Source organism: Cydia pomonella, chromosome 23, assembly GCF_033807575.1.
Source record: "Cydia pomonella isolate Wapato2018A chromosome 23, ilCydPomo1, whole genome shotgun sequence".
NCBI classification, from domain to species: Eukaryota; Metazoa; Arthropoda; class Insecta; order Lepidoptera; family Tortricidae; genus Cydia; species Cydia pomonella.
In genome coordinates this window covers 7,787,425-7,811,547 of record NC_084725.1, presented here as the reverse complement: position 1 = coordinate 7,811,547, position 24,123 = coordinate 7,787,425, and the positions used below count along the sequence as shown (strand labels likewise).

Below are 24,123 nucleotides of genomic sequence, written 5' to 3'. Positions count from 1 at the left end.
ATCATACTCATCATCAGCAGGCAAAAAATAACTGGTTTAACTGAAACAGGCGGCCTTGCCGATAATGACCGGATTTATGAGTGTGATTGACAGATAGCCGTATCTACGGGATTGTGCACTCTCTATTTAGTTTAATAATTTTGTAATAAAATGGTCTGTAGTTCGAAATAAATAATAAATGTTGGGGCAATCTTACACAGATCATAGGTTGACATGGCCCCAAACTAAGCAAAACTTGTACTATGGGTACTAGGAGACGATTACATTAAATAAGTTTTTGACAAAAATTTTGTTGTTGATACAACCTTTTATCGCTGACACAGACGACTAATACTCATAGAGAAAGTTCTAAAAACCCCATCTAACACAATAACGTTGCGCTGTTTTCTCACAGAGTTCCTACGGCCACCTCCTGCCTGCATCATCAGATCAGCTCGATAGTACCATAATATAGCATTGTCACCCGACTTACATATATATGCAAAATTTCAGCTTCATTGGAAACGGGGAAGTGGGTCAAATTTAACTTGCAAGATTTGACCCGTAGATTGCAAGTTAAATAAAAGCTTGTAATAGACAAATACATACTTAGATAAAGATAAACACACAAACCGGGATTCCAACCCGGGACCTTCTGTTTCGTAAGCAGAGTCACTACTGACTAGGCTAGGAGGTCGTTAAGTTCATTTGATTATTGGACTATAGAAGGATTTAAGAAAATACGTATTTGGAATACATTTTCTTCAAAATATTTGCTTGTAGTTATTTTTATACCTCAACATTCACCAAAGAATTCAAAATTAAGTAATGGCTCTGTGAACTATCTACACTTTGTTATTTTCAAATGAACTGAACATAAGGAGCCAATTATTTTCACTAAAAAATAAAAATAAATATTATAGGACATTATTACACAAATTGACTACGTCCCACAGTAAGCTCAATAAGGCTTGTGTTGTGGGTACTTAGACAACGATATATATACCTATAATATATAAATATTTATAAATACTTCAATACATAGAAAACACCCATGACTCAGGAACAAATATCCATGCTCATCACACAAATAAATGCCCTTACCAGAATTTGAACCCGGGACCATCAGCTTCGTAGGCAGGGTCACTACCCACTAGGCCAGACCGGTCGTCAAAGACTAAGGGTTTAAAAAACTAAGGCTTAAGGGCTTAACACACTCACTGCCAAGAACATGTATGTGTGTTCATTTTGTGTTGGATATGGGGCGCTTGGCACTGAAAGTAAGAAAGATTTAATATCCCGGTAATATAGTAGTGGTAGTTCTTCACATCGACATTTGACGGCCTGCATGGTCTGTGGGTTGAACGCCTCGTGGAAGGGTCATGAGGTCTTCGGCCAGCAAGATAGACTGCCTGCTGGAGCCTGTGCTGTACGTGTATGAAGTCTGTATTCACGCTGTGGGTGAAGCGCGCTTGAGGGCGACTGCACGCGAGACTTGATGGCGTCGACGGCAGACTGCGCCAGTTCGGTACAAAGATGGGTACTGGCTGCTGGAGCCTGTGCTCCACGAGTATGGAGTCTGTACTCACGCTGTGGAGCGCGGTGGAGGGCGACTGCACGCGGGACCTGATGGCGTCGGTGGCAGGCTGCGCTAACTCCGTACAAGACGGCGATTGGCTCCTGCTGGAGCCGACGCTGTGCCCGTGGCCCACATGCAGTGTGTCCATTGTGGAGTGTTGACCTTTGAAAGGTAAAATTAAAATAATTGAGTAACAGCGTGGATCAACTTATTGTTGCTGTTATTCTGTCCCGTCAACCAGGCGACAATAGTAGCATTGTTTGTTAGAAAAAAATGTTATACTATATGTAATGTTCTACTAATATCATCATCTTTCTCACCGGGATAACGGCGTTTTGCCACAGCTCATGGGAACCTGGGGTCAGCTTGGCGACAATACCCAAGAATTGGCGCAGGCACTAATTTTTACGAAAGCTACTGCCATCTGGCCTTCCAACCCAGAGGGTAAACTAGGGCTTATTGGGATTAGTCCGGTTTCCTCATGATGTTTGCCTTCACCGAAAAGGGACTGGTAAATATCATATCATATTACGTACATAAGTTTCGAAAAACTCATTGGTACGAGCCGGGTTTGAAGTGTTTGAATCCGCGACCGCCAGATTGCAAGTCGCACGCTCTTACCGCTAGACCACCAGCGCTTCGACAAATATGCTAAGTAAAAATGATTGTTTGCTTTTTTTAAATCCCATAAAACCAGGGTTTTAAGAGTGACCCCCAGGGACTGTAATCTTGGCAACGAGTGACAAGAAAATTTTGATTCACTCAATAAAATGATTTCTCCCAGCTCGAGTGGTTCTATGTATATAGGTACAGGTAGCCTAATATTGAGGGCTAAGGGAGCTGCATTGTCTATATAGGTATTCTGATACCTAGTATGCCTTTAACGAAAACATATGGCGCATACAGAACAACATGGAAATCCATGAAAGAGGCATCATATGTTCAGCAGTGGACGCAAATATGCTGAGAAGAAGAAGAAGAGAAGAGAGAAGATATGGTGTTATATTATAACGGAGTGGATAGGCTTCCTGTATATGAAGGCGTTAATCGATTATCTGGATAATTTTAAGTAAATAAGGTGGTGTGAGACATAAAAACCATGAAAGAATCTGAGGACGCATGTCGCATATCTCTGTTTCAAACATTCATATTCATATATGTTTGAGTTGCGGAAAACGAGGAAACTACTTTGACCTAGTAGCATTTATTGAATTAAACATTCGCCACACGTCCGTCATTAGAAATATATTAGAATAAAATAATAATACAATGGCAAGTCTTAATGACAGAGACCAGAGAAAAATCCTGATCTGCGCGTATGTCGATTTACAATTGCAGATCATTTCTTTAATAACTTAAGTATGAGATAAGACATCGAAACGATAATAACACCACGCTACTTGTGTCACAAACTCCTCGTAATTGCGTATGGGAATTAAAACCGGAGCAGCTTTTTTACCTTTTTGTGTCTGTCTAAGCCGTTTGGACTTGGTTATTTCAAGGAATTGCTGGAGTTGTATCGTAGAAGAGGTTTTGCAATTGAAACTCGAAACCGCTGGGATCTTTTTGACTCTTTATCAACCCGTATCCTATAGCCGTTTGTACTTGAAATAACTATTAGAAAGATATTGATTCAATAGAAAACGTACGAGAGGCATATTACGAAAGGTTATATTCAAGTAATACTCAGTAAAATAAAGCAGGATACTCACAAACTAAACCTTAAGAGGAGACATAACAGCGAGGGTTCGCTGTTTCAATTCATAATAATCTTGATAGTAAGATGTCGGAGTTTGTGGGTGACGGCTCCATTCCTGGAAATATCTGAAAAGATGAGAAATACATTATTACCTAAGTCTTCAGACGTCAGCTGTAAAACATTTAATAGCAGTTTCAGTCAAAAGATGCTATGGTATTAAAAGGTTGGAAGTTCGTAAAATTTTTATATACAAAATACCTGGTAGCTTTCAAGATTTGTGAATATCAGATATTCATGTATGTAGTTGTTTTATACAAATTGATTAATAATATAATAGTTTACATAAGTATTATTCTTTTACTTATTTATTTATTATTTTCATACCGATAGGGTACTTAGACAGCTATCACCAGTGAACGTAGTGATTATATGCTCTTTGCTAATACGTGTGACCAAAGAGCATATAATCAAGGAGAATAAACCCAAAGAGCATATAATCACTACGTTGAATAAACCTAACTAGAACGTAGTGATTATATGCTCTTTGAATATAACACTACGTCATAAAATCACTACGTTCCATGGAGATATAAAGTTAATCTTATAAGTCCGTGCTACGTTCTAGTTGTGGCAAGTTCTAGTTTTTTTTATTATCGATATATCGAATAAATCTGTTACGGGAATTAAATTGATTGTACTTTTTGAAAGAGGTTTACAATTAATATTTGAATTTTAAACTCTATTATTACCTTAGAGTTTGTGTTTATCTATGGACTGACAGTGACATCGCCATTGTGACACCATTTTCATGTGACGTTTAAACCAAAGCGGGCAAAGAATGTAATATATGGTTTAAACTAAGTAATTAAATAAAATTAAACTGCTTATACTCAGAAATTACATCTTGCGCCCCAAAACCAAAGAACCCGACGTAGCCCTGACAGCCACGAAGTTTAAATGGGACTAGGCCGGACACATCTGCCCATAGAGGAACAATAGCATTCTAGGTCCATGCATCGGTCAAACGACTTGTGGGCTAAGCAAACTACCGAGTGGACACCAAACAGCGCGGCGTCACGGCAGACCTCGAAGGAGATGGCGGCATTATTACGCACTGGATGTCTAAAGTCTCTTTTTGATATAATATCAGATTTCTGGATGGAATGTGTATACAAAAGCTATTACTAAATGCTGTAGACAAAAGGTAACAACTTGTGTGCGTATAATGATTTTAAAGTCAATGTAGTTACAATGAACATATTAGATTTTATGGCCTTTAGTTTTGGGTATGTCTACAGCAAAAACTTGGACCAAATTGTTGTGTTCCCCCATGACCCAGAAAAGAGAAAAGTCATATGAAGAAAAAATGTGAAAATGAAAACTAATAACTAAGCTGGTAGCAGGCAGAGTCGCGAATTTCATTATCGGTTTTCCGAAAGTTTTGAGAGTCCGGCACGGCACAAGGCACAAGTGAAGACATCTTCAACAGGTGAGTGAGATTCCTTACGAAAAAGTCCCAACATAAATATAGAAGTTAATAAAATGAATTACATATACCGAACATAACCATAAACAAACATAATTAGCCACCATATGTTTTTTTATATGTATGTTTTCCCGGGAAAATAATTAATTTCCTATTTATTTACAAATAATTTCACGGCTTATACAGGATAGGTATTGATTTCCGGCTATCAATTTCCTGTTTTGCGATGTTAAAATTAGGTCTTCATGCACCTAACTTTAACATAACCGCAAACCAGGATACTGGTATTGGATATTTGGCATCGTCTACCTGAAATCAATTTTATATATTAACGTAGTAAATTTTCTGTTTCCCGCAAATAATTAAATATGACACTACGTATAGCATAGAGATGTAATTTACAGTTAATTCAATCGTTATGCTAACTGACATAAATACAAACATATACATATAGATGTAAGTTATTGAAGGCTACAATAACTCTAAGCAACGTTTTACCCGATGAATGTATGATAGTATATCTATTTATTTGGCACGTTCTACAATCAAATGGCTTAGCGGAATTGTAATTATAACACTATTGTGTAGTGGCTATTTTATTGATGGAATTCAGATATTTTCTATATCAATTTACGTATTAACCAATTAGCGCCCATTGTATACCCACTTGGGTACACCTGGGTTACGGCGTTTGATTCGATTTTCTACTATATCTCTACCTAACAGCATTAGAAAAATGATGGGTTCCTAAAAGTGGGAGTGGGTGCTACTCGTAATAGGTTAAAGCACTTGTATTTATTGTGTTGTACATGTGCTTAAATAAACGAATATACATATATGCAAATTATTCATTCTACTATATATATGACCCTTGATTCAGCCATCTAGCGAGATAGTCCTCATTTACATTTAAATATAAAAACTGCATAAACATATCGAATACAGGTCGCCTTACATCATAAACATAACAGACGTAACCGATAGTGTTTACATTGAAATTTGGCCGCATTTGTAATACCTGGGTATTGTTATGCTAATAGTTATTGGAAACAATGCATTGAAAATAATTTTAAGCGTGCACGCATACGGGCTCTTGAATTGGCGATGTTGTTTTACATGTTCAAAAGAAAAGTGAACATAGTTACCTGTGTACCTATATTAGTTACATTTAATGCGGTAGAAAAGATATATTAATGATTTTAGTGCGTGTTCATGTCTAAAATTAAGACGCTCTGCAGGCTAAATGCCTGGACAGGTTTTACCGCACGATTGTCTATGTATCCCAATCCCAATTGTATAATATAGTTCTATGCATAATCATTTAAACCTAAAACTTTAGCTGTACATTTGAAACTGTGTCACATAAATGTTAAAACTATTCCATTAAAACTTTGAAACCTTGCTACCTTAGTATCCTGGCTATTACCTAACTGCCTAGGCCAACTAAAAGTGCTATTCCGGCTAGAATACTCGAGCACCTAAACAACTTCGCTTTCAAAACGGCAGATATTCGTAATTAGAACTAAAATCCTAAAAGCCAAAGGTCCTCTAAAAACGGTGCCATAGTCACATTTCGTAGCAACATAACCAGTATATAATAAACCTCTGAAGCATTTTCAAGGAGAACTCGACGGCAAAGCTTACTTGACGCGTCCACCGTACACATTGTACGATTTGTACGTATGAAGAAGCACGCAAGCAAGATTCATATAAATATAATGTTCAGATGTTGTGACCCTTTGTTCTTAAAATTTTGTATTAGACGTTTTTTTACGAAGTCGCTAGGTGCATGAGGAAATATTAAAAGTCAAATGTCACGGTAACCCAGCTTGTAGAGCGACGGTCTGGCTGGTATTCCGGCGTCGCTAGTTCGAGTCTCGGCCGAGACAGTGAGTTTTCTTTTTTATCTAAGAAATAAGATATATTTTGCAGACGTGTCGGCAATTACAAAATTAATTTTGTACCAGACCGTTATCTTAATAGGTTAACCTGTCCGTATATAAAGCTCCTAAATCTATGTGCGACCTCACGGGTCTATTACGGGGCATGCATTATAAACAGGTAGGGGTCACAACTAATCCTCCTTCAGGTGACACTGCCTAACTTATTAGCCTCATGAGATGCCGTAAATCCTACTTAGACAAGTCAAAGTTTTATAGGCCAGTGTGTTGGGAATGTTGGGATAGTTTATTCTAGGGGATTCCGAACTTTTTGACCCGGGGCTAATTTACGCATCCCTTTCGCGGACTGAATAATTTTGTAAAAAAATTATTAAACCTTTTCTTTGTTAATGAGTGTCCTATTTGTTGTCAACTAATTGTTTGTAAAAAATCATGTCCTTTTGACCTCAGTATGTGTATGAGGCAGGGATCGGAACCGGTTTTTTGCAAAAACATCGAAATAACCATATATTTCGGTTTATTTTATACTCAAAATGTAGGACTCAGTTGTGTTTTTACATAACGACTTCGTATTATTAGATTGCCCGATTAGGAATGAAATAATTAACAAAGAACGAAAAAATACCGTTTTCGTTCCCATACAAAAAATACCTGTTTCCGATCCCTGGTATGAGGTCTAGATATGACCTGTAAAACTTCGGGAAACATTTAGACTTTTATAGGATAGTTTCAGAATGAACTGAACCCCTAGTGTAAATTTATTCGATAGCGTGACGTGACGTACGCGTTTGCTTAAGTCTAATTTTGTATGGGATTTGGAAACAGCGCGCCAAGCGGGACGTTTTGGAAACTCGAAATCCCATACAAAATGAGACTTAACGCAAACGCGTACGTCACGTTTCGTTATCGAATAAATTTACACTAGGGGTACTGATTTGAATGAAGTTCTAAAAAATAATGAACGAATAATAAAACCGCTATTAACCCATTTGCGACATTATATAGGAAATCAAATGGAGACAATTAATCTTTATGATCACTTACATCGTAAAAATGATCTATGATAGGATGATTCATAAAATATTCGCCGTTTTGCCGTAACCGTATCTAGGTTGCAGATTTTAACTACGGGCCAATTAAGTATACCTAATTTAACTAACTGCGCCAAAATCATTTGGCTCGCACTCGTGGTATCCCAATAGTTATGCTATTAGGTTATACACGGACTACACGGTTATCCACTTCTGTATATTAAAACCAACAAACAACCTATGTATTAAAAGTCCCGCGAAAACACAACTAAACTTACAAAGCGAGTCCTCATATACCAAAGGGTCGGAAAGACCCAAGTGATGATTTGGCTTACTCTCATGTAGACCGGCCGGCCGGTTGTTTGCCATCATCGTATAAAATGGACGTCAATTGCAACCCACAGGCACAGATAGTCGAGTGAAATCATACCTACAGCAAATACATTGCATATTAATACAAAGAGGCATTCTTTGTGTCGTACAAGAATATTGCGTCATATGTTAACCCAATGGAGCTTGACTTCTGCCTGTATATTAACACAGGATACGCGAACGTAGGTCTCAGGCGCTAGTATATCGTGAGTTAGAGACCCGTAACAACCATGTTTAATAGGAGATCTCATTTATACTGGCATTCGAGTTACTTGTATTCGGTAATCGATTGGAATGGTCCTGCGTCTTATCATGTCGCAGACATACTTAACAGGAAAAAGCTCCGAGGATGAGTCAATGTCGGGCAACTGTACTTCATAAGATCAAAAAAATGTAAGAGCTTTTAGTCTATTAGCATACAATGCTTCAATTGATATTTCAAACGGTATTTAAAACGTAAATAGGTAAGCTTTAGACATGACAGTTTTTATAGCATTGATGCTATAAAATTTTCTCTAAGTAGCTTCTGCTCGGGATTTCGTCTGCTATTTTATAAATTTCGTCGCTCCTTCCCAATAAAGACTTTCTCATTTTTAGAGGTCTTTGTCGAGTATATATCTCATTGAAATTTAAATATTACTCCCGCCGCACCTTTATTTAGTTAAAAGTTCAGTGCTTAAAGCAAGCGCGCTTAGTCATATGGTAAAAACAGACAGTTACTTTTACATTCCGAATTATCAGTGTGGCTACCACCAGTTCGGTACTGACATAAACGCTATCGAGAACGTAACTTACTTTCTATGCATCTCGCTCGTACTCGCATATAAGTGCGAGCGAGTTGTATAGAAAGTAAATTATGTTCTCGATAGCGTATATGTCAGTTTTGACACTGTTAGTGACTACGGGTATACGGATCTGCGAATATCGAATTGTATGCCGATTTTAATTAGCACACGCGACGCGTTATCAAAATAACTCATACACTTAAAATTTAGTAAAGAACGAATGACAAATACGATAGCGATGTATTATCGACCCCACTGCAAATTACCAGTCGCACGGTTCAGTAGACTCTGAAATAGGTACCATTCCAGACTGTTCGATTCGAGCCGTGACTTACTAATGAAAATATAGTTGAAAGTGCATGGGTATATTTTTGCTTCACATCTATGCGAGGCGACTGAGAATAGTCGGTGTATTTTTCAGTTTGCAGAAAGAATTTAAGAAATGTTCAATAGCAAATAGTTAAAAATAAAATGAATCAGAAGGAAATTCAGAACGTAATCATTTGTTAGGATGTTTAAGAATGTTTGTTTTCTTTGATTCAAAAATACTGAACAGATTTGGACAAAACATCACGATACATAGTCACGGTATACACATGTCATTTTAGTATTTTTACCGACATTAACACTTTCAGTGCCAAGTGCCCCATTTCCAATACAAAATTAACACACATACTTGTTCTTGGCAGTGAATGTTTTGACCACTGACCTATCACACATAGACAGTTAGTCCTCATAAGGCTAATCTGTCAAAAGTGAAGCCGAAACACGATCGATGTGTGCGTGCGACGCTCGTGTCTTACGCTCAGCGACACACACATATACAAAAACGGGTTGCCAGAGTTCATTTATTCCCCTTAAAGTAGATGGATTTTAACCACTAAATTTATAGCAAAAGCTTTCAAGGTTTCTTTAAGGACTGCATGCATTTCTGTACTTTGTGAAATAATGTTTAAGTAAAAAACGTTTATTTTTTTATTGTACAAATGTGCACAGATAATAGCTGGTAGAATTGACTTTGGAATAATGATTTTAAATGATAAATATTTAATGACGATCATTTGGATTCGATTTGGTTTGATTTTATTTGATATCTTACATTTAATATTTTCTTCGGGCTGGTGTGGTGAAAAGTTTTGTGTTTTACTTGGGGCAAAATTTGTTTAACTCTCGTAACTTGAAACCCTCGCAACGATCAAGATTCCATTTTTAGAAATTTTGGGATCTTTATCTAGCTCGAGAATATTGCTAATTAGCACGAGCGGTTAAACAACAAATTTCCCTCTTGTAAAACAAATAACTATTTATCGTCAGTAGGTACTAGTAATTGTACCTGCCGGCCTAGCCAAGGTTGCAATCGCTATTGCTTCGACAACGAAACGTGTCTCTCTATCAGTCTTCCATATAAGTGACAGTTGCGTTTCGTTTTTACAGACCTTAACTGTAACACCTGTGTTCCACAAATACAATTTACTTTACTTGCTCATCAAAATGGCGAGAGCATATTCGACTATGTTTAGTCGGTTTCCATATTGCATCGTTCCTATTTAATCTCATTTTTTCCGTCCATCTCGCAGACAGAAGCGGATCAGTCGGAAATCTAAAACGAATATCACTCAAAATAAAAATATGAATATAAACTGTAATTTTATAAAAGACAAAACATAATTTGAAATAAAAGAATGAAAAACTAAAAAAGAATATTTTCTACAGTCATACAAGGAAATTAAAGTAAGCATATTAATTTTATTTTATCAATGTAATCGTCATGCCTCATTTGGAGGAAAAAAGATTCATATCACCTGGCAACATTTATAAGTAATGGCGGCTGACGAAAATTTGGATTTTTGTATTTACAATTACGTAAAAATATCACATTAAACTGGATACTTACGCGTGAAATGTTATATCAGGCGGTTTGTTTTTATTCACTGATGTGTTGTGACACCCATTCACCGCACAAACAACCATCTTTCTTGTATTTTTTAATTTATAACCGGGAGGTGTACATAAACCAACTCGACCTTGAGTACTGCGAGGGCCGTTCGGATACGATGACACGAGGGCGACATAATGTCGTACTCGAAATGGCTTCACTAGGGATGTACGACTAGGCATCTAGGCTAATTATAAATCTATGGTTTTGACAGTGTCAATTTGTATTGTGTGTTAATTTAATATATATCTTAATTCCTACTTTATTCGTGGTAATCATACCCGAATGACGTAAGAAGACACTGAAGGTTTAGGAGTGAAGAAGGGGTGTGTACAAAGCTGAAAGCTGGACAAAAGCTAGCAACACATTCAAGCTAACATTAACTTTTTGTCTAGACACAAAATACCGTAGGCAACAGCTCACTTTCGAACTAAGCTCAGCCAACGGTTCTTGAGGTCACCCGATGTGGGTCAGAGGTGCGATCGGTGGGAGTCATTGTCAATACCATTGTCTGACGAGTTCAATAGCCTTATGGTGATGATCCCAATTAAGATAATGATTTTTGGTTGTAAGCATTTATAATAATGACCTAGTTATGGTATATTTTAGTTTAAGTCGATTCTAGCTCAAATGCATACTTATAGATAGCTGTTTTGTTGCGATTTGGTACACACGGTTTTTGCGCTGCGCTGATTTTTTGCGTTCATTGCGTGTTGGACAACGGTAATGTTCGTTAAAAAACATACAAAAACAATAATATTTTTATCCTATTACATTTCTATCGAAAATGTAAAATAATTAAACTTGTTTTAATTTACTTTATCAAGCCTAACCTAAAATATCAGCCCGCGTAGCCAACGTTACAATCGTTAACGCTCCGTAGCGTAACGTAGTTATCTCTCTCTATCACTCTTCCATATGGAGCGACTGTGACAGTTGCGTTTCGTTCGTAATGGAGCGTGAACGATAGGCACGTTGGCTATGCGGGCAGGGTGCGTAGCCAACGTGCCAATCGTTAACGCGCCGTAGCATTACGTTATGCTCCGGAGCGTCAGCGATTGTCACCTTGGCTAAGCCCCTAGCTCTCTTAAGCCTGTCGCGATTTTTAAAGCCTACTTTATAATGTAATAAAACGACAAGTGTCAGGATCCACTACTCTTTTGCCAGAAATTACAGATACCTATTTATGAGATTTGGCTCAGTCAAGACAAAGAGCAAATGTCGGAATACAGGGCATCCGATTGATCAACGTATTACTTGCTCATTTATTTACCGCGGTTAGCACCTGCAAGTCTTGCGGTCGAAACACGCTATCGTGTCGACTTCCTGAACCTTGATAGATGCTTTTTAGGGTTCCGTAGCCAAATGGCAAAAAACGGAACCCTTATAGATTCGTCATGTCCGTCTGTCTGTCCGATTCTGTCACAGCCACTTTTTTCCGAAACTATAAAAGCTATACTGTTCAAACTTGGTAAGTAGATGTATTCTATGAACCGCATTATGATGTTCACACAAAAATAGAAAAAAAACAATAAATTTTGGGGGTTCCCCATACTTAGAACTGAAACTCAAAAAATCTTTTTTCATCAAACTCATACGTGTGGGGTATCTATGGATAGGTCTTTAAAAATGATATTGAGGTTTCTAATATCATTTTTTTCTAAACTGAAAAGTTTGCGCGAGAGACACTTCCAAAGTGGTAAAAAGTGTGTCCCCCCCCCCGTAACTTCTAAAATAACAGAATGAAAAATCTAAAAAAAATATATGATATACATTGCCATGCAAACTTCCACCGAAAATTGGTTCGAACGAGATCTAGTAAGTAGTTTTTTTTTTTAAACGTCATAAAAATTTAAAAAAAAAAATTTTTTCATCAAACCCATACGTGTGGGGTATCTATGGATAGGTCTTCAAAAATGATATTTAGGTTTCTAATATCATTTTTTTCTAAACTGAATAGTTTGCGCGAGAGACACTTCCAAAGTGAAAAAATGTGTGTCCCCCCCCCTGTAACTTCTAAAATAACAGAATGAAAAATCTAAAAAAAATATATGATATACATTGCCATGCAAACTTCCACCGAAAATTGGTTCGAACGAGATCTAGTAAGTAGTTTTTTTTAATACGTCATAAAAATTAAAAAAAAAAAATTTTCATCAAACCCATACGTGTGGGGTATCTATGGATAGGTCTTCAAAAATGATATTTAGGTTTCTAATATCATTTTTTTCTAAACTGAATAGTTTGCGCGAGAGACACTTCCAAAGTGAAAAAATGTGTGTCCCCCCCCCTGTAACTTCTAAAATAACAGAATGAAAAATCTAAAAAAAATATATGATATACATTACCATGCAAACTTCCACCGAAAATTGGTTTGAACGAGATCTAGTGAATAGTTTTTTTTTAATACGTCAATAAATTAAAAAAAAATTTTTTTCTTCAAACCCATACGTGTGGGGTATCTATGGATAGGTCTTCAAAAATGATATTTAGGTTTCTAACATCATTTTTTTCTAAACTGAATAGTTTGCGCGAGAGACAGTCCCAAAGTGGTAAAATGTGTGTCCAAAGTGGTAAAATGTTGAACAAGATCTAGCAAGTAGATTTTTTTTTAATACGTCTTAAATGGTACGGAACCCTTCATGCGCGAGTCCGACTCGCACTTGGCCGCTTTTTATTATTTCTACACTTTGAGTGTCCGTGAACTCAAGTAAAATTTTGTGATTTAGGTCAGCTAGGGCAATTGCAACTATACATATACAACTAGTCTAAAAATACAATAAGTGTGTCTAGGCTATTCCAGTTGTATTCATCGGCGATGAATCATCGCACACTTTTGCCAGTAATAAAAGAGAGTTCGCCCATGGTAAAAGTGGCTCTAGCTCTGTACTTATCTCTTGTATTTTTAGAGAAGTTGCACGTGTCCCATAGTTGCAATTGCCCTGGTTGACCTTACTCGTTTAGCCAGAATGTTCTCAAAGTTAGATATAGTGATTCAACTTGTTTTCCTCACCTTTGTTACACTAAATTTTGAAACCGGAGTTTACCTATGATAATGAAATATTATTATAAGAAAAGTTCCGGAGTTCTTAAGAGAAGTAACAAGTTAGTTGCAAAAGGCCGTATTATCGTTGTTTCCTAACCCTAAATCCGTCCTTTTGTAAGTGAAGTTGGCAACATAAACAAGCCAATAAAAGAATCTGAGACAGGGCCTGTCTAAGTTTCTGTAAAAACAAAATGAATTAGGGGATCGTTCCTACTTTTTGGTAAGTGTATGTTCTTTTTGGGATACATTTTTGTTACAAATTAGGTTTAAGTACCTACTTTAATGTCTTGTCTTATACAGAAATAGGATGCGTGTCGAGAGGACTGCGTTATCACTGCAACTTGACGCCAATTCTACGGTCGGTTTGCAACATAAAATAAATAAATAAATAAATATTATAGGACATTATTACACAAATTGACCAAGTCCCACAGTAAGCTCAATAAGGCTTGTGTTGAGGGTACTTAGACAACGATATATATAATATATAAATATTTATAAATACTTAAATACATAGAAAACACCCATGACTCAGGAACAAATATCCATGGTCATCACACGAATACATGCCCTTACCAGGATTTGAACCCGGGACCATCAGCTTCGTAGGCAGGGTCACTACCCACTAGGCCAAACCGGTCGTCAACAACAACCAATACCAATACCAATTAAAATTGCATTGCAGTCCATCATTCTCATGTCTTTATTTGTTTTGATTTTAATATGTTACACAAAGCTCAAAAAATCCTGATACGAACCATAATTATTCTACAAAGAGGTTTTTATGTATAATAAAACGTAAACTCGATAAACCGTCATCGGTATACTTATTGAAATACGAGTGCAAACGAGACCGTTTAGTAATTCGAGGCACGCAAACCCGTATTTCTACTAAAATATGTATAAATATTAAATTGGTATTTATTAATTCATCTAATCCACGCATCTTTTAAAGGCCATTTCTCACTAGATTGCACTATATCATATTTCATAAACACGGGAAACTAAGCAGTTCACAGTTTACCAATCATCAGTTTAAAATAGAAGTCAATGCAAAAGGTACCATTGTGGGGCGTGAAGGGAAATGAATCATACTTTGTTTACTCCACTATATCGATAGGTAACGGAAACAATTGTATGAAATGCTATGGAGATTTAAGTATTCATAAACATAACCATGTCAGGGACAGTAAGCATCAAAAGTAACGGATCAAACTAAAAGTGGAAAGTATCTACCGTTCTGTAGTAGCTTAACAAAAATCTATGTAGAACAATTAAACATAACAGATACTTTATGATGTGCAGGGATGTATTTATATTAGGATAATCATTTCAGGATGGCAGACACTTTTAGAACGTTGTTTCATTCGCTAATATTGATGCTAACTGGCCTGGACATGTTGTAAGTATCTGTATATTCTAAATTAGGTTTAAATGGGCGGACGACGGATAATTCCGCATTAAATTACTCATTAATTAGAGATTATCTGCCGAGTATACATTTAGATCGTCTGAAATCGTATAATAATCGTAAAAAAATGGTTAGTTTATTGGCATGCCAATCACAGACATACCGGAAAGATAAAATAACAATTATTAGGGTCCAATGCCTTCTGATCTTTGCCCTTGCTTCCCGTCGCAACATATTTACGTCCAAAGATTAATTTGTTCTAATTGACCCACTTGTTGACGGTTGGTACCGATAGTAGCTATCGATATTCATATGTGACGCAATGTAGTAAATGGTAATAGTGACATAAATTCAGTTCGTTAAGATAAGTCTACTCTGAAACCAGTTGAAACGGAATCTCAAACTAGGACTTCTTTTTATTTAAAGATGCAACTACATAGAGATTTTCAACTTAGTAGATGATATCAAAGGTTGTCTGGAAGAGATCGCCTTTTAGCGATAAGACCGCCTGTTTCCTGCTCATTTAATCAATTGTTTATTTTTCTTGTATCTTTTTACTGAGGTGTGTCAATAAAGAGTATTCTATCTATCTATCTAACAGACTAATATTAGGTATAAGTCTACAAACTTCACATAATATTTTTCGACAACACTACTACGTTACAAAAGAATATTTTATTTTTAAGTCGTATATACCCGGTCAAATCTAGTTATTAGTTAACAAAGTAACGAAAAAATGTTAGAACTTGTTTCTCGTTCCCTAAAAGAACATCACTGCTCCACATGTCTAACAAAAGGAACGAAACTTTGTTATAAATCGTTTAACATTCTTTCTGTCCCTTTTATTTTATCCTCACAAAGCCCACATTGAATATTTCCTTACAACTATGCGTTTAAGATTCAGATTATGTCTTTGTCATAATAGCGGTCCTTACAATTTTCTTTTGTTTCCGATCGTGAAAGAAAGTCACGATCGCCGAATTTTTATTCATACACGACCTTATTACACGTAATTATAGAGGCATGTCGCGTACCATCGTCCAAACAATTCAGTGATTATTCATGGACTCTATTACAGAGGCATAAAGTCTACCAATGGTTAAGAGTGATGTTAGTATTACATAGTAGGTACGTTCGCCGTTTAGCTAAGTGACATCCGGAACAGATCCGACAGGAGTTGTGACAAATCAAGGGCAAAGCCGAATTATCTGATAGCGGTCAAGTTAGGAAGTAGGGTCCTTACTGATACGGACTAAATTGGTGTGTATGTGGTTCGGTGAGAACGAATTTAGTAGTGTCTGGAATTGGAAAGTGCTAGAAAACAGACTGCTAGTACAGATGTATTGTAACATGTATAACATGGTGAATGCACACTGAAAAGTAGAAATCTGCAGTAGTGGAGGGCCTAAACCATTTTTTTGGATTTTTCCACAAAGAAGACGCATCTATATGTAGATCGTGTCATTCACGAAGACGTGTGCGTTGACTCGTATTATCATGTTATTAGGTTAGATTTGACAAATTAGTCGGCGGTAAAACGGCGGTGATGATTCTGGACTGCCATGATTGTAATTTACGATTTCTCAACTAGCTATACATAATCATACGGGGATTGTCAGCAATGTCAGTAAAAGGTTATGCAAACAACTATCTCTTCTTGGGAACGATGGATAAACCTAGATAAGTTTATAACAAGAGTTTGAGAATCGACTTTTGGGAATATCCTGATTATCAATTTATGGACTTTATATCCATTTCAGACTAATCTAAGGCATATTATATTGATTAGATATATCCTGGCTTGATGGCTTCTTAGTATTCTAAAACAGAGCGACTATTTAAAATATCCCTGGGTTATTTATGGCAGTTAGTCGTGAGAATTTAATGCGTTTTGTAACGGATACTATAATCGAATCGATCCAAGTCATTTACTGTGTTTAGTAGTAGTAGTAGTATCTAATCATTTTGGGTGTGTAATGTTTTTAATAACAACTTTTTGCGAATATTCATTTAGCATAATTTGAATTGCATAATTTTGAATTGCAGAAATGATGATTCGGTATAAAAATAAGTGAAATAAAAACAAATTGCATAATGTCGAAAGTAATAATAATTAACTAGCATAATAATGCATTTTCATAACAGGCAACCAGCATAATGTTTATTTTTTATACAATTTATTATTCAGAAGGGTTTTCATGCATCAAAACTAATATCATAATATTGAAGGTTATAAACGCCTAGTGAAAATGAACGATTGACACTATACTTATTGTCCAATAAAAATCAATACTCCGAATGTGAATTTTTGCGAGCCATTGCTTCAAATTTACAATTAAAATAAGTAGGTAAAACTCATTATCAGATTATATACATAATTAAATTGCATCAAAATAAACTTATCTATGAATAAAAATGTTGTTTTCTTCTATATCTTTCTGATTTATTTTGTTACCTCTTAAAAAGGAAAGCTAATAGGTATTTAAAAAAATTGGTTCTGTCCATATGGTCACAGTTCTACCTAACACTCCTCCTCGCTTCGCTCGTCGTCGTACCTAACCAGCCTTAAAGTTCAATGAGTAGATTTTGTATAATTTAATATGTCATAGAAAATTATGCCACCTGATAATTCATTAAAATTTAGTTCTACATTTTAATCATAATATGAAATGAATGTTATTAGAAGTAAAATTATTCCTGAGGATTGTTATGAAGAATGTTTTTATGGCTATACAGTATTCTGTAATTTAATTAGTATGACAAACAACATTCTGTGGTTTGTTTTTATGCATAATGTTTATTATGAGTTTCCATAGTAGTTAAATGAAATTATGCTAAAAGTTTGTATTAAAATTGAACGGCACCCAATCATTTTATTGTACACAACACAAGTTGACATTTTTAATTTACTGAAATAGAGGTACACAGGCGAACTTATCCCTATAAGGTTAACTAACTTCGAGTAGACGAGGGGAGAATTCAAATTAAATACTTATACAAACTTACGGAATGCACAATAATATTTTAAAAGTAAACTAACCTTATTATCCAAAAGTAAATAAAATACATAAATAATAATATAACATAAAATAAATACTAACGTACATAAATAAATACTAAATGAACAATGGACCCGGGTACGTCCTTAAACTACGTCCAAAAGAGACATACCGGGCATTGTGAATGTCATCTCGCTTTGTGTGGTAGGGCACAGCCAGTGGATGTCATTCCAGATCTAGAGCAGAGCCCAACTGGAGAAGTACCTCCACCTTACAGAAAACAGCAGCCAAATAACACTAAACCCTACTCATAGTGTTGTGTTCCTGCCGGTGAGTAAGGTTGCCAGAGCTCAATGAGGGGGGGCGGGTTTAGGGTCGGCAACGCGCATGTAACTCCTCTGGAGTTGCAGGTTTACATAGGCTACGGAGGCTGCTTACCATCAGGCGGGCCGTATGCTTGTTTGCCACCGACGTAGTATAAAAAAAAAAGTACCTATATTACGTGTCAACAAAAATTATTAGATATCAGCACTTAGAGGGAAGTATTAGATTAGATTTTTAGTTTGTTATTAACACAATGAAAAAGTAGATTTGTAGTAGGGAATGCAAACCGGTTTTAACCGAAACCGAAAAAACCGGTTAAAACCGGTTTTTTGACGGAAACCCAAAACCGGGTTTTTAAAATTTGAAAAAACCGGTTTCGGTTTTATTCGGTTTTTTTTATACCTAAGTTGCATGTTTTATTCATTATAAGGGTATAAATCGGTCCTAAACCGGTTGAATCGACATCAAATCAAATAATGTGGTGTTGTGTTAGTTTGATCATTTGTAACGCTAAATGAATTTTTACGGTACAAAATACAAAAATACGAAAGATTTAAATAATTTAAAGTACTGGCAGTGGCAGGACATCCGTGCTAGTGTACGAATTGTATAGTAGTACTTTTTAATAAAAATGGGTATAAAAGGTCTTATTTATAATTTTATTATGCGATGCGCTGTAGAAAAATTCCACGTAATCAATTATATCAATGGCAGCTTTAGTCTTTTGTTGGTTCGGTGATAACGACTTACCGACAACCTTTTTTGTCTCTTTCGCACCAATAGGAAAGGGTAATTCAAACCCTAAAGAATGGAATTACTTGACTACCTGTGTTTTCCCAGTTTAAGCTAACACCATCAGTTTTTAATATACTAGAAGACACCGAAAAACTTAGAGCAAGATTTCGGATTGGGCCATTTGATTTAAGACACATAACATTAAATTACAAATTGATATTGTCATATATTTAAGAAAAAATGACCTATCCCATCGGTGTCTAACCAACAAACCAAAAAAATAATTTAATAAAATTGTTTTGTTCCTATTCGTAGTTACAAATAACATTAAGTCATTTGACAATTCCCATACAATACAATAAAAATAATAAAATAGTCAGATATTCTGTCTTTAATTTCGTGATAAAATCGTGTATATACTATACTAGCATTCGTTTTTACACGTGAAGCAATCTTTTTTTTATTCCATGGCTATGAATTTAAGAATTGTTGATACTAAAAACCGAAACCGGTTTTAACCGGTTTCGGTTTTTTTTTTGGTAAAACCGAAGAAAAAACCGGGTTTGAAAAACCTCCGGTTTTTGCATTCCCTAATTTGTAGGTTACCCTTTTTTTTTCAAAATTTGCAAAACAAAAAAAAAAATCAAAAAACGCGAAACCTATAAATCTAGAATATATTATGCTGAAGCGATCGACATCAAAATCAAAGTGATTTGTTACGATATAGTTAGTGGAAACCGTTTTCTCCCGAAATGGTATTTCATGGAATCAGTACCGTTATTTCGTTAGGATCGCAAAGCTATTGCTCCCTCTTAACCAAATCACGCTTGGTTTGAAAGCAAAAACTTCTTCAGATTAGCCTTGAGTGACGCTACAGACTGGGACTGTTTGAGCGACAGGGGCAACTCGTTCCACAACTTCACAGCGCTTCCGTGGACGAATTCGCGTACGTGTCTTATTAGAAGGAACGCATATTTATTTTATTTAAAATGAACCCTAAATTGTAAATTCGTTCCAATATAAAATTGAAATGATAGACATCCTCAACCGCATCCTTTTTTATTACATGGTAAAATTTTACAAACTTGTTTTTATAATTTTCGAAAGCGAAGTAATATTCAAAATGGCAAATATCTATTAAAATAGAACCTTGGTATGCGTTGCAGTAGCGTAATTGTTGCTAAACTATTCAGTGCTTCTGGTTTTACAAATATTTGCCATTTTCAAAATTACGCCAATTTAAAGTTAACCTTATATTCCTTATCTCTGCTATAGCTTCGTGCTTAGTCCAAACATTCAGCAGTTTGAATTTCCGGCAAACCCATAAAAAAGCAATAAATAGACAGACAGCAGCAACTGTAATTTTACTGTCAGTATTTATATTATAATACGATCCATAAAAGAGCCCTAACCTAAGCGTGTTTATGTCACAGCCTGCTATTAGAGCAACGGTAGTAACGACATTAGGGCTATTAACTTTAAAGTATTTTTTGCCATCGTGTGCATTAAGTAATTATTGTACAGTGATTATCATACGCAATCTATTTCGAAAGTCCTAATCAAACATGGCTGAAACTTTCCGCAACACAAGTCTGCTCTCAGCAATAGAACAGACACGGACTTTAATTATTGAGCCAATTAGGATTTACTTTACATTGGACATTTCATACCGTTAGTATTAAAATTAAAAAATATATATATATTTATTTCAAGAATTTGGCATTACAAGAGAAGCAGTTCAATCATCCATACAACTCGGCCTGTTCAATCATGAGGTCACAGTTACACTGCCTCCTGTGAGCGTTCGACTTTCCTGTTTGCAATGCGAACACAGTCCATGCACTATACTTTCGCGATCGAAACAGCCGGCATATGCTCTTAGCATAATGAGCGCGTAAAATGGATGGCTCCACTGCCAGTAATTGACCTAGTTAGAGAAAAATGCTATTATTAGGTTCGTATGTGAGAGTTTTTACAGTTTGATTGTTTGAGCTTCAGTGTGAGCGTAAGGCCTGTGGCTGTCACATCTGCATTAAACTGTAAAGAAATTCAAAAGTAAAGAGACCCCAACCTAAATCTTGTACAGTAGAAAAGTGGATAAGGTGTCTTAAACAATCTCAACAGAATGCTGAGCACTGAGCGGACGGCCGTGCATGCTCGTGATGGCGGATATTATAGATATTGATTTTTGATTTGTAGTTATTTTGAACAAAAAAGAGTAATCCATGAGTTCCAAAACAACATTACGCATTTTTAGAACCAATTTTCATGTTAACAGCCTCAGTGGAAAGGAAAGTAACAATGTACAGTCAGTGTGTCAGTCAGTGTTTGTAAATAGTATAGTTAGAAATACCTTAAATAAATAATGAACATAAGTACGTCTAGAATGGCTAGATATAGTAATTTCAAACATGAGATTTGCTTATATGTACGAGGACTACGTCCAGTACCTCCACCCTCGACTACTACTTACTAAAGTCGGTAACCAGATATGGATAGATTAGAGTTTTTTTTTGTAACAGAAAACGCAACCTTCCAGACAGACGCTAAAATATGAATTTAAATTGCCAAAAAAATTCGTGATATCTGGCAACCCAACTGACTTTGAATATCAGATGTACAGAATAGGTGTTCAAACAACAATATAATCACATATCCACAATGGTACATAACGGATTGCATTACAATCACACCTTGCGCATTCACAAAGTGCAAGCGAATCGGGTTCTCAAACAAACTAGCGTAACGTGACCCCATGACCCGTAAGAATAGTATATCGAAGAGCACACTGATACTGGATAACCTGAGCCTTCGATTCGTTCATGTTCTGAGAGCGATTAGAACCAAACCCTGGATATCAAGCGATCGTGTTGCTCGGTCATAAATGCAGCTGCACGGTTATGCACTGCACACTGATTATATCTTGATTCATTTAATTTGAGCGTACTTTAAACAATGAAGTTGGTTAGAGGAGCTGTAAAAAAACTGTGTACAATGAATAATTTCGTATTGATATAAAATGTTTACTTGCAATAGGATGGTGTGCTGTCATATTTCACGTTATTTAACTCTAACATCGATTGTATGGCGGCGGCTACGTTCGTTAACAAACAGTCAGCATCAAAAGTAACGTTATTTATCAGACTATGCGACAAAAGGATCTACTATCTATAAGTTTACCATAATTATTCGGAAGTGATACGGAACAATGGGATAGTAATGGCGTTACGGGGGGGTTGGCGCAAATACATAAATAGCTTTGCTCTGTTATGCCTTTGTTTAGTTACAAGTACATAGGGAAACAAACTGGTTACACAAAGATGACTCTAGGTATCTAGGTATCATTTCTCTAGGTATTCTACAGCGGATTCGGTATACGGAACAAAAACGGGACAGGTACAAATACGGGACCTTCAATACGGGGACCGTATATACGGAGCGTTTGGCAACCCTATCTACCATTCTAATGCCAAAAACAGATTTGTCTCTATATGTAGAACGATTAGAATTACACTGTGGCAGATACTTTTGAACGCAAACTGTAGAGATACATGGAAAGTATTCGAGACTTGCAGATACTATTGATATTTAGTACTAAGTATTTTAACAGTTAGTGAGTTTCCCTAAAGCAGCCCTTTTCTCTCTCTCTCTCTCTCTCTGTCTCTCTTGTCTTAGCGTTTATCTTAGATCCTCAGCTGCTTCTTCGCAGCCCAGGATCCGCTTAAAGAGTTATAAGACAAAAATGAAGAAACGGAATCTTAAAGACTATACTGGATCCGACGACAATGTGAAACTTTTACGTCTAACTGAACAAGACGTTCAAAAGAAAGCAATTTAGACTCATATTATCCACATCTTTACTTTCTCTGCCAGTACGTGATCTCAAGTACCCATTACAAAAATGACATTAAATTACCATACCACTATATTTCTCAAGCCGGATTTGGCTTAATTCTTAAAGTAATTCAACCTGAAGGTTAGTATATCTGCATTTAACTATTAGCTTTGAGCTCCTACGATTCAATTTGAAGTAAATTGGTTATAAAACGTTCGTTTACTATAAAATTTGGAGTTAAATAAATCTAGGCCAAGAATGGCGCATTTTCGTTCAAGGGTACCAAGTTCCAATTTAAGTGTATATTGAAGTGTTTCCTTTGGAGTTGGAATCGATATCTAGTCACTAAAAATACAAGAATAGGTACAGCGTGTGTTTTACATAAAGTGGCCTTCGTACATAAGTATAATGTCAGCTCTTGATGAGTTATGTTCATGCAAATAATTGTTTTATGATATGAAAGTCAATAAAACCGACTATAAATATAATATAAATTTGTAAATTGAATAGCAGACACAAAAGAAGAGTGTTTAATGATTAAAGATTAAGCTCTTAAGTTTTATATTCGATTTTTCTATGAGAAAATTGAATCCACATTGAACATCTGTTATATAACTTTTAGTTTAAATTAATTTAGTTCTTGAGTTTAGGTATTAACATTTAGTCTTATAACCAAAGAAAGCTGGAGCCTAGGGTCGGGTCGGTCCTAAACCAACATGAATATTAAATAAGCAGTCAAGGGTCTGCATGACTTAGGCAGACCCAAGTCTATCAGCTTTAAAATAACAACCCCTACTAAGACTATTACTTATACATTATCATTCTGTCTTCTGTAGACAACAATAACCTATGATAGTTTAATAGTTCCTCTCTTTAGTACTAGTTTACACATCTCAGATATTATACTTAAAAGAAGAGCTACATTGTACTTTCTTAGTCAGGTACCTAGTTCAAGCAACGGAGTCTAACAGTAGGGTTAAATCAAGCATGATGAAATTATCCAGG

At 35.9% G+C, this 24,123-nt stretch overlaps 1 protein-coding gene across 7 annotated transcripts in view; it reads right to left on the bottom strand.

Moving 5' to 3' along the window:
- The window catches only part of LOC133530571 (transmembrane and coiled-coil domains protein 2), a 75,755-nt gene that overhangs the window by 38,277 nt on the left and 13,355 nt on the right, over positions 1 to 24,123 (bottom strand). For all 7 annotated transcript variants that reach the window (XM_061868530.1, XM_061868529.1, XM_061868532.1 and 4 more), the window contains exons 2-3: positions 3,271 to 3,382; positions 1,569 to 1,720 (exon numbers count right to left, since the gene is read on the bottom strand). In XM_061868530.1, the coding sequence (XP_061724514.1) occupies positions 1,569 to 1,706 (138 nt within the window). In that variant the 5' untranslated portion in view covers positions 1,707 to 1,720; positions 3,271 to 3,382. The remainder of the gene's footprint in view (positions 1 to 1,568; positions 1,721 to 3,270; positions 3,383 to 24,123) is intronic.